Source organism: Fistularia commersonii, chromosome 7 (assembly GCF_037954325.1).
Source record: "Fistularia commersonii isolate RoL2024-O1a breed Wild chromosome 7, RoL_Fcom_v1.0, whole genome shotgun sequence".
Classification (NCBI taxonomy): Eukaryota; Metazoa; Chordata; class Actinopteri; order Syngnathiformes; family Fistulariidae; genus Fistularia; species Fistularia commersonii.
In genome coordinates this window covers 20,546,324-20,558,726 of record NC_141290.1, presented here as the reverse complement: position 1 = coordinate 20,558,726, position 12,403 = coordinate 20,546,324, and the positions used below count along the sequence as shown (strand labels likewise).

The following is a 12,403-nucleotide window of genomic DNA, read 5'->3' as shown; positions in this document are numbered from 1 at the left end:
AATGTATGCAGGGGATATTATATTGATTAATTATCCTATCAAATTTTAAGATGTTACCGTTTTTTGCAAAGATTTAGTTTACTTGTTTTCTGCTCAGTCTGCCCATAGTTTAAAGCCTGCATCAGCTTTTCCTGGATAGAATTAGCTATTATCCCAAACAGAAGCTAGAAACAGAGAAAGAATATTTGAGATATTTTTGGTTTCTTGTCATAATGTGATTGTATTTTAAATAACAGGACTCGGAGACACCTCTGTTTAAGATTTTTTTCTGAAGAAGGTGGAAAATGGAAACCTAAAGGCATTATTCATTATTCGCCCATGCTTGAGATTTGTCTGTGGTGAAATGAAACAAGAATCTTTAGTTGGGTGCCGCCCAGTAATACTTGCATATTGGGGTATGGTATACCTCCCCTAAACTAGGGTGGCCATAGAAGGGATAAATAAAGCCTGGAGCATCAAGTACCATGACGCTCACCTGCCTTGACTCGCATATGAACTTAAGTGACATCCCATTCCTAATCCATAGGGTTCAATCCGCCCTGTGCAGCCATGATAGCATCAACTCTTCTGGGAAGAGGTTCAGGAATGTGTTTATGGCAATTTTTTACCATTCTTCATGAAGCACTTTTGTGAGGTCACACACTGATGTTTGACGGAAAGCCTTGCTCTGTTTCCACTCTAATTCATCCCAAAGGTGTTCTATCGGTTGATGTCAGGACTCTGTGCAGGCCAGTCGAGTTCATCCACCAGACTGTCATCAATGTCTTTATGGACCTTGCACAGTCATGTTGGAAAAAGGAAGTGGCCAGCTCCAAACTGGTCCCAAAAACCTGGGAACACAGAATTGTCCAAAATGTCTTTGTATTCTGAAGCTTTCAGAGTTCCTTTCACTGGAACTAAGGGGCAAAGCCGTGCTCCTGAAAAACAACCCAATACCATAATCCCCCCTTCCCCAAGTGTCATATTTGGCACAATGCGGTCAGACAAGTAGCATTCTCCTGGCAACCCAAACCCATCAGCTTGCCAGAAGGAGAAGTATGATTCGTTACTTCGGGGAATGCGTCTCCATTGCTCCATAGTCCATTGGCATTGTGCTTTTCACCACTGTATCTGACACTTTGCATTGTACCTGGTGATGTGTGGCTTGCATGCAGCTGCTCAGCCATGGAAATCCATTCTATGAAGCTCTCTGCCCACTGTCCTTGAGCTAATCTGAAGCCCACATGAAGTTTGGAGAACCTGACTCCTAAGGAAGTTGGCGACATCTTTGCACTATGTGCCTCAGCATCCGCTGACCCCATTCTATCAGTTTACATGGCCTACCATTTCAAGGCCAAGTTGCTCTCATTCCCAAACACTTACATGTCCTTATAATACAGCTGACAGTTGACTGTGGAATATTTAGGAGCAAGGAAATTTCACGACTGGATTTGTTGCACAGGTGGCAACCAATCACGGTTCGACGCTGGAATTAACTGAGCTTCTGAGAGTGAACCATTCTTTTGCAAATGTTTGCAAAAACAGTCTGCATGTCTAAGTGCTTGATTTTATACACCTATGGCCAAGGGAGTGATTCCGATTATTGGGATGGGTGAGGGAATATTTTTAGCCATATAGTGTATGTTCATCTTGAGTAGGCTCTTCCGCCCGATCAAAGATATTGTAAGACATTGTCAGACGCTGGGCTGATGGATGCCGTTGAAAGATAGTGGTTGAAATCAAGTTGAAACTTGAAATGAGCAATTATGGCCGATTTTATGTGCTTGATGTTATAGCCAGAAACATTACTAAATGGTTGATTACACCTAAAAGGGATGAGATGAATTTTTCAAAATTTTTAAGATGAAGCATATAAATCATCTTGGTAAAGAGGTATGCTGTGGTCAAGTCCTCATATCTCTATATCAGTAATATATTAGTGTGCTCACAGCAATTGCCAAAGGTCCATTGCAAAAATAAACAAGATAGAGGACAAGGGAAACCCCTGTTGAAAACCTCCGTCAATCTTTGCCAGTTTTGATATGATGATGTTCGGAATTATTTAAGGACCACTGTATAGAAATGTTGCTCTTTTACATGAGCCTTCCTTCTGTCCAAAATGCTTGAAAGTCTCATGTAGTTTCAATCCATTCCAACCTATCAAAAGCTCTCTCAGAATCTAGTGCTAAAAAAGCCATGTCTGATGCCCCCCTCTGGTCATATAAGATACCAGGACCCCTCATACATGATGGGACCCCAGGTGACCACAGACCAGTTCATTTTGATCTTCCTTTATCTCTATTCCAGTCTTTCAATAGAATGCTGCACAGTATTTCAAGTCTGAATTCAGATGGCTAATAATGTTTTCAAAGCTATTATTTGGTTTCAGTCTCATGTTTTCACATCTATCATTTGGATTGCCAGGTTTGGGGAGGAATGTGATCAAAGCACCCTGAGGGAGGGAATGAGTATTCCTTTTTGAACTGATTCACTGAAGATTTCCCAAAGTTGAGTCTCTGATTTTGATTATTTTATTATTATTATTAGTAGTAGTAGTAGTGGTAGTAGTAATAGTAGTAGTAGTACTAGTATTATTATAAGGTATCATTTATTCGTCCTGCTGCTTTACCAGATTTCGTAAATTTAGTTGCTTTAGTTTCCACATGTGGTAAAATGAACGATTCAGCCCTTAATAAATGCTAATAGCCTCTCATCTAATGTGCTCTGAAGTCTCCTTTGTATTAATGATCAAAAATAATTCTAGTATGTCACTAACAGCTTGGCAGGGAGTCATATTCCAAGTCTTGTCCATGTGTTCCAGATTTGTCACGTCATGGAGTCATAGGCCTTTTATTTTCTTGTGTGTTCCAGCCACTAGGTCAGTGTAGAACCATACTGCCCTGTCCTCATATAGTATCACTTTCAGGTTTTACCCATTTAGTACTGTCATCTTGCTGTGGTTTTTCAGCATTGATGAGCATTCTTAGGGATGCTTTTGCATTGTTTTTCTGTCTAATTCTGTGGACTCTCTCCAGGATGAACTTTTGGATTGATGGTCAATTTTGCCTATGACCTTGCTATACTAGCAACAGTGTCGTCAGAATCAGAAATGCATGTCTCTGCACTTTTGAGTTGCTCCACATATTCACCGAAGTCTTTCCAAAGCCCTTCAGTTGCTGCTTAAACTCCTTAAAACCTGTCAGAGATGTCAGTTTTCTTGTCTTTGATGGCCTCCAAAATTGTCTGTTGGCTTGTTATCTCAGCTTCAGCAGCATCCACGTCCCTCTATAGCGTTAGCTTTATCTTTGCAAGTGTAGTCTATTTTAGATAAGAAAGGTTTACAGTGCTTTTAGACTGCCTGTTCAATTGAGGACATAAGTGATGTTAAGCTGTGCTGTAGCCATGGTCTCATATCATATAATTAAATTTTTATGACCAACAGTCAGAACATTTTGAGGCTCACACATCTGTCTAGCATATAGTTTGTTGCAAAGACAATTTTGCAAAAGTTCAACACAATGAAATTTGTGAAAAAATTCAAAACATGTAATTTCTAAGCAGAACTAGCAGGTTTACCAAAAACATACAGTCTCCTTTTTTTCCTCCTTCTCTCCCTTCGTCTTCGTCTTCTTTGTGGTTCATGTTGTTCTGTGGATAATTTTGATAATCATGAAGCAATGATTAATGACGAATTCAATTAAAAACAATTATCCCATTATGATAAGTATCATTAATGAATATAATTGATCCTGTCGTTTAATATTCATCCAGTCATTAGATCTCTAGAGTGCTCTTCATCACATTAATGTTGTTGCTCTGTTGCTCCCTGCTGGGGAAATTGTGACATCGGTTATTTCACTGAAACATTAAGAATGACGTCGTGAAATATACCCAAGTATACAAGATAAATCATCCTTCCGCTCCTGTGACCATGGCAGCACACAGGGTGGTTGAACCCTTTTCTTGAGAAGAGGGAGTCCCAGAATATAGTGACTACTGAAAAAGTTAAAAATGAATTTGTCAATTCATTTAGATTATTACTTCAATTTTCTTGTGGACCTTTGTAAATAAATATCTCATAATTCAAAGTTAACGTTTGATCAACCCTCAATTCTTAATGTTTCTGCACCTAAAGAGGAAGCTACAGAAACAGGTTGTAAGTTTTGCAGAAAAAATAATTCTCAACCCCTTGATTTGAAAATTTAAATATTTTGGCATATCTTTGAGCTCAACTTCTAAAGGTCATCTGTTTCATTAGATTCTAGATGTTGAATGTAGTTTCAGATTAAGCGATTGAGCGAGACGCAGTGTACACCCTTGACCAGTTGCCAGTTGATCACAGGGCCACATATGGAGACAGACGACAATTCACTCTGTCATTCATGCCAATATTTTGGACTGTGGGAGAAGCCCAGAAAACATGGGAGGAACATGCAAAGTCCGCACAGCAGGCCTCCTTTAGGAACCAAACCAGAGAACTTTGCGCTGTGGGGCAATTTTAGTAATTGGGTGGGGTAAGTAATTGATGATCATTCACAAATTAGGAATGACCTTTTTTATCTTTAAAGTCCTTTGGGGCATTACAAATTATCTTTGAAAGCTCCCCAAAACACTTAAAATCTACAAAAAAAAATCAGCTCAAAGTCCAAATGAAAAAGGAAACTAGCAATACCTGAGTATATACTGGCAAAAAAACTTCAATATTTTGCAAAAAATAACCCATAAAAATCAAATTACAACAAAATAAATATAATTAGAAAGCATTAGAAATAGCTAAAATATTTGTGAATCTGGGGGTCATTTGTGCAAATTCACACTTTTTGTTGGGCATTTGGACAAGTATCTAAAGAAACAAAGGGATTTTCAGTATTTGTCAAAAGGAAAAAAAGATAAAAATGGCGCTGGAAGACGGCAGCCTGTTGCAGCAGTTAACCTGCGACCATAATGCACAAATTTCCCCTTGGGGATCATTAAAATATTCATACATTAAAAAGCAAAAAAAAAGTACAAAGCCCTAATTATTATAATTACATTGTCACATCGTGATAACAATATTGTGTTAGTAGAATGTAATTTTAGTTAGAATTTAATGTGTGCATGTGTGTCTCTTAATCTGTGTACATCAATGAGTGTATTTTCAGTGCAATAGAAGTCAATCTTTAGAAGGCAGGGGTGTTTGTGCGTAAATGGAGGGAGGGCTATTTTATTCTATAAGAAAACAAGTAGGTACTGATCAAGTATCATGATATCATCTCAACTAACCCTAAACCTGACTTTAAAGCAACATCAGCCAACAATAAACATTCAAACAAGAAGTTCCGAGACATCCGGGGGGTTTGTACCCGTCACTGTCTCGCTGAGAAGTAATCTGACCATCGGAATGTGATGGAATGTGATGGAATATGACATCATCATTGATATTTAGATTATCTGAAACCTCTGTATGTTTCCACCAAATATTTCAACAATGTTAGCACTAAATGTTTAAACAAATGGTAGTGACAAGGATTTTAATATCTGCACCAAACGTTTCCACAGTGTTAACACAGAAAGATTGAATATAATCAGCATATGTTTCAGAAATGTCAGCACCAAACACTTAAAACAATGCTACCATCAAATGTCTGAATGAAACCAGCATTGAATAACTAAATAACAGCACCATTAGGTCAACACAATTTCAGTGATGTTGGCATCAAACATTTCAGTCATGTTGGTACAGCACAACTGCATTGCTTCTGATCACAGGAGATCTCTGCCTCTCAAGTTGCACAGGATCAATGATCTTTATATAAGTGTACAGATATTGGTTCATTTAGAAAAAACAAAATCTAAAAGCAGTGAAAAATGAACTTTCTCTGATAAAACTAGGGGAAAGCAGACAAAAAAGTAATTTAATTAGGAAAAAATGCTTTCATTTTTTTCATTGATTGTGGAACCTAATTCAACCTTTAAACTTTGAAATTATCAATCGTCTCTGACTGGTATGTAGACCTGCTGTGAATATTAATCAACATTTTTTAATTCAATTCATTTATCTTTTTTTAAAATAATAAAATACTGTTCAAATTTCCAAGACCATTTTGCTGGTATATTTATATTCAGAGTGATTTTTGATTACATTATTTTCATATTTGTGGTACTTTTTTAACATTTCAAATGATAAAATACGCACTAAATTTCATTGTTGTTCAAAAAAAATAGAAATTAATAGAAATTTAAATGAATGATTAATTGTAAAAAAAAAAAAGGGGGGGAGGGAAAATTATCTATTCTTTAAAAAAAGCGAATGAGCAAAAAGTAACAAGATTTTATCTATAATGAAAACTTAAAAGTATTTTAGTCATATCAGTGAAGCTGACAGATGAATCACCAAAAGATTTTTTAAAGTTTTATAAAATCATAAAATGTTTATTACATATTTGTAACCGGATACAGGAGCCATTGAAACTGAAGAACCAGATTGTCGTTTTCTGTCCTTTCACAAACTTGGTTTATACAACCTTAGTGTTTCATTTGTATGTTAAGAGTGAAGAACATTGAGGTTTTTTTTCCTTCTATGCCGTAGCACAGCTTTGACTTTTATAAGCAAACAAATGAACACAGAGCAGCAACAAAGTGAAATTCAATTGAAATAAAATATAACATCACTGAATATAAGTAAATTAACTTGAAACAGTCAGCCACTTCTGTCTGGTGTGTCCATTGATGTCTTGCTCATATGAGACACTTCTGAATACAAATGGAATTAAATCAGGTAAAAACACCAATATAATAGTCATTCCAAATTTACAAACATTCAATAAACAGTTGAAAAAAGACGATATAACCAGCTGCTGAAGACAGAAAAGGAAAAAAAAAAAATGGAAATTCAGAAAAAAAAACTTTATAAAAATTTTGGTCCTCATTCCAAATTTTTCCTCGCCATTTTTAAAACATTCCTTATTCAGTATATTTTTGGTAATAATGAGTTAATGCTGATCTATTCATTCCCATTTATTTACTTTTAAAAACATTCTTGATTCATAGACCATCTAACCCTGATCACCTTATTTAAGTTTCAAAGAATAGGCATCTCATCGTTTAGAGATTTTATCTTTTTAAAGGTGATAAAGTCTGAGGTTCATTGGAAAAACATAAAATAGATGAAAATATATAAGCCGCAAAAGATAGTTTGTGGAAGATTTTTTTTTTTTAAGTTTGGAAAACGGTACCTGCATTTCATATAATTTGTAAAGATCAAATATGAAGAAAGTAATTTGGGATTTGTCATTCATTAAATTATTTTATACGTCACGTTTGATCTCGTCATGTATATTTACAGTAATTGTCATACTTAAAAATCAATTTATTCGGGACCCAGCAGAGAACGGCGTTGGACTCTAGCAGCAATATTTAACGTTATATTTAATATTTAAATATATTAGCTCACTTGTATTTTCAGACTGAAAAAACTTTTTTTTAGTTCCAGACATTTATTCCATCATTTCCTGCTGAAAGATGAACCGCTGGTCTAGTGACCAAACACTTAAAAAAAAAAGAAGAGCTGAGCAGCCTGCCACACTGAAAGGTCCACAGGTATGTGTTAATCCATTGGAGCAGGAAGTGATTCTCATCTTGGTTTGTCATTGAAATAAAATTTGTTGTTCAGTATTTAAAATGATTAGGCAAGGTTCTTTTCTCAGATCACACACTTTGGCAGAAAAATAAACAATGGAAAGTAAACAACATTCATCCATTCAAAGCAAAAGTTACTACTCTTTGTTTGGAACAAAGTGTATCAGCTGCCTGAGAAGAGAGATTTCCAATTTAACTTTTAAGAAACATATTTTTTTGGGGGGGATACACTAAATTCCAATTCTTGAAACATTTCAAATTAATAAAAAAAAATCATGTCTGACAATGTTATCATGATGAAGAAAAATGCATAACTCAGTTGACAAATTTCTGATAAATGAATTGAAAAAAAAAATCCTACAAAGGTAGGAAACGTATTAAAAAATGTGTGAAAATGTGTGATTATGAGAAAAAAAAAATGAAAACAAATTTGTCTATGTATGAAAGCTACAATAAATTGTTGTGTATTTATAGCAAGTTTTAAATGGAAACAAATAAACGATGACCTCCAATGGTTTCATGGTTTGTTTTTTTTCCATTCAACATGAAACTGTTTTCTGAACGGGCCTCCCAATAGTTATGTAGTTTCAGTAGGCTATCAGCACTAGTGAAAAGAAATTCTTGAGCCACTGAGATTATTATTTCAATTTTTGTGTTTTAGTTTCTTTCTACTTTCCTGAAAATATGTTTAGAATATTTCATGACTATTTCTTGACTGTTTCTATGATATTGCAAAAAAAGTAAAACAATGTTTTAAGGTAAGCTCGAGTTGTGATTTGCAAGAGTTTCTTCTTTTTTTCTCCACCATCCATGTTTTTTCCATAAGCAATCTCACTTTATATTCTGAAAATATATATTAAAAACAGAAAATGATGAGGAAGTTCTCAGAATCTTTATTTTCTATTTAGTGTTATTTATTGTATTGTTCTGTACTTTAAAACAGTGGTCCCCAACCTTTTTAGTGCCACCGATCTCTTTATGCAGGCTATTTAAGCAAGGGTGAGCTTGCCGACTTACTGAAAAACCCTTTCTGCACTTGACTGAGTCAAGTGCAGGAGTGAGGCGCCGGGGGAAGACTAATGGAAATGAAATACATTTAAAAGGTTTATTGGTACCGGTCCGTGGCCCGGTTGTTGGGGAACTCTGCTTTAAAACATTATATTTTTCTTTAAATAAGTGTTCTTGATACCAGTTTACAGTTTCATTGACTCATCACTGACTCCAGATGGCTAAATTATCGGGAGCCCGGATGTGACTTTTCATCGACTCTGTTCATTGTTGTTTTACAGGCTGTATAATTTTAAACCACAAAAAAACATTTTACAAGATTTTTTTAAATGGAAATAAAAAAAATAAAATAAAAATCAAAGAAACTTCCAAAAGTCATTAAAAGACTTGTGCCAATTACAGGGGATTTGAGACAATTTTTAATTTGTGGCTGATTTAGATCGATTTGTTTTTTTCATCTTCTTTAAAGTGAACACAATAATAGAAACACCTGGATGAGAAGCCTCCTAATAAGTCAATGTATGCCTGCTCGTGATGTCATTAATAATGAGGCCAGCGCTTTGATTATCACATCCCAGTATAAAACGTCTCTTAGTGTCATAAACATTAACATAACATTGCATTACATACAAACATGCGTCAGTTGGTGTCACTGACAATGACAATAACCATGTGATCCTCATCAAGGTTCCCCACTGTCCTCCTTGCCTCCTGCAGGAACTGCTGTGAGAACTCACCGGGTGGGAAGGCATACAACATGGCGCCAAGCCCTCCCTCCTTGGCAGACGGAAGGCTGACCACACCAGCCGCTTCCTTGTTGCGCAGGTACGTGATCAGGTGACGCAGCAGACGGACTTGCAAGCCAGGATCGGGCGCCGGCGCCTGCCGGTCCACAGGTCCCTGTAGTGCCAGTAGGATGGCGAAGCCATCAGGGTGTCCAAGCTTAATGCGCCGCCCAACCTCATCCAGGCGTGTCTGGTCCATGCGGAGCCGTTGGGCAATCTTCAGCTGGTTCTGCTGCTTCACATCCCGCATCACACCAGCAAAGAAGGTAGTACCACCCTCCAACAGGAAGAGGTCTGTGGGGAAGCTGCTGTTCTTCAGTGCGAAGAATCCATGCCAGGTCTTCGACAGTGTCATCTGTGCAAACTCAGACAGCGAGCCAGGCAATGACGATGTGTGTGTGAGCGTGGCAGGAGAGGATGCGGACTCGCTACTCCGGTGGTGATGGTTGTTTAAACGTTCAGTAGAAGAGCGTTTATGATGGCGGCTAGAGGCCAGGTCAATGTCATTGGCTGCTGCTCTGTCAGGGGAATTGTCCCGGGGCTCTGTTGTGGAGTCAGGAGCTCGAACGCGTGCACGGTCAGGGCTGGCATCTGGGGACATGGCCCCTCCCTGGCTCTGAACACGGGACCTCCCCCTCTCCTTCTCTCGTTCTTCTGTCTGCCGGTCAGCAGAGGCACTACGACTCCGCCTGCGGGTCCGCCTTTCCTCCCGCTCTTTCAGCCAGCGCTCACGGCTCCGGCTGCGGCTCCTCACTACTCGACGACCAAATGCCTCCACACCAGCCACCCGCCTCTCCAGGCTGCGAGTAGGGCTGACAGGGAAGTCTCTCTCCAGCAGTGACCGCTCACGTTGCAAAGTGAGAGTGTGTGATGGTGGCGAGGTTCGATCTCTGGCAGTACGCAGCTCACGCTCCAGGCTGCGATGGCGGCTATAGGCTTCACCAAGGAGGTCATAGTGTGAGAGGAGCTGGATAGGCTGTGGGTATCCAGGGGGGAAAGGGCGGGTTGCACTCTCCTCAACCTTGGCAAAGTCAACCCTCAGGCGGCGCTCAGGGCCACCAAGGGGGAAGCCACGCATCTGCGTGCAAGCAGCCTGAGCAGCATCCAGACTCTCGTACTGAATGTAGGCAAAACTGTCACCTTTTACATAGTCAATGTTCCGGATGCTTCCAAAGCGATCAAACTCGCGGGCGAGGGCTGCCAACAAGTTCCCAGGCCCTAGCCCCCCGACCCAAAGCCTCGTGGTGGGATTGGCTTTGCCATAGCCAATCTTGATGGGATTTCCGCCAATCAGACGACCCTGCATTGCCACCTTGGCGCGATGAGCCATGTCCAGGTTCTGGAACTTGACAAAAGCATAGGCACCACCTTGACCACGAGCTGGACGTTTGATCACCACATCCTCGATGATACCGTACTTGTCAAAGCCCCGCCTCAGCTCCACTTCTGTCACATTACCGTCCAGATTTCCTATGAAGAGATTACTGGTCGCCCGCTGGTCATCCTCTGGTTTTAAATCTTCCACAACGGGCATCGGCGGGAAGCCATACGGACGCCCGCGATCGTCCAACATCCCATAAAAATCTAACAGCCGCTCGCGTTCGCGGGTAAGGGTCTCCAGGGCATAATGACGGGCTCGCAAATCCCGGATGTTACTGACAGCTTGACCGGGAGGGGAAAGGGAGCGTTGTCTGTAAGGGTAAGGCGCGTGCAACGGTAAATAGCTGACGTCAGGGGGCGTCACACTCCGCCTCCTCACGTACATGGGCTCGATCTTCAGCTGCCGCTCGCCCAGGACCAACCGGGACGACTTGGCGTGTCGCGCCTCCTTCGCGTCTTCGGGATGCCGAAAATTAACATAGGCGATCCGCCCGAGTTCCGGCGTGTGAGACAGTTTGACGCTGACGTCGCCGAACTTCTTGAACTCGTGAAAAAGCGCGTCCTCGACGTCCTCGTCGGACACCTGCGAGCCCAAGTTGCTGATGAGCAGCGTCTTGTATTCAAGCGTCCCGGGCCGCGCGGCGGGCAGCTCGGCCGCCGCTGTGCGCAGCGGCGGGCGGCCAAGGAGGCTGAGCTCGTGCCTTTGATGGAGCTCCAGCGGGGCCGGCCGCTCCTCCCGCAGCCGCGGCTTCTCCCGCTCGCGGCTGCGGCTTCGGCGGTGGTAGCCACGGCTCTCTGCCAGCAGCAGAGCCAGCGGCGGCGGCAGCTCCTCCTTGCGGTTGCCGTCCCGCTCCCGCGCCCGTTTAGCGGCGGCCCTGGGCGGACTCGCCTCCCTCCCGGCCTGCCGCTTCATCTTCACACGATGATGGAGCTCAAACTTTTCGTCTCCTGCAACGGTAATCCAGGGCCGGAGGACGACCTCCGGCGTCGTTAGTCCAAGATTCGAAGCAGACGACCGCGCGGGAAAAGACACGCTTCTCTCCCGACCTGGAAGTCTTGCATTAATGTAGAAATATGGCAATAAAAACCATTAAAAACATTTCACCATCGGAGGACCTGCACCAATACCGCCATCTTGGACAATAGGAATGTGCGCGTTCCCTGTTGAGGGCGGAGCACGCGTTGACGCACATTGAAACGTCATGACGTTCTGCTCAGGTCTTTAGTGACATTTAAATTACATGAAATCCTTGTTTGTGTATTCAATGTTTTATTTGTTTGTTTTACGGTACAAATATTGTCTTTTGAAGTGGGTGACACATATATTTCTGATTTGATAAAACTAATTAAAAAACGCAAACAAAAAGATATGACAAATTGGACATTGGATGAAAGGCCTAAAATCGCGTTTTTTTTTAATACATGCCAAAAGGGATAAAAAATATATAAAAAATTCCATAGTTAGAAAATGTTATGGGGTTGCAACATAAAGAACAACTGGAAAACTAGTAAAGTTTTATACAGTTATTATTGATAATTAATAATTATCAAATACTATTAATTAGTAATTATCAAATACTTACAATTTGCTTGTTAAAATATACATTGAAAACTGTCTATCGCTGTTGATCCTA

At 40.3% G+C, this 12,403-nt stretch overlaps 1 protein-coding gene across 1 annotated transcript; it reads right to left on the bottom strand.

Moving 5' to 3' along the window:
- Window positions 1-6,359: 6,359 nt before the first annotated feature.
- On the bottom strand, window positions 6,360-11,884 carry rbm15b (RNA binding motif protein 15B). Its single transcript, XM_086150255.1, has one exon. It carries the CDS (start codon window positions 11,680-11,682, stop codon window positions 9,244-9,246), a length of 2,439 nt encoding a protein of 812 aa, XP_086006381.1. The 5' UTR covers window positions 11,683-11,884; the 3' UTR covers window positions 6,360-9,243.
- Window positions 11,885-12,403: the final 519 nt, after the last annotated feature.

Coding starts and splice junctions, on each gene's coding strand:
- rbm15b (XM_086150255.1), bottom strand. CDS start 11,682: ATGAAGCGGCAGGCCGGGAGGGAGGCGAGTCCGCCCAGGGCCGCCGCT.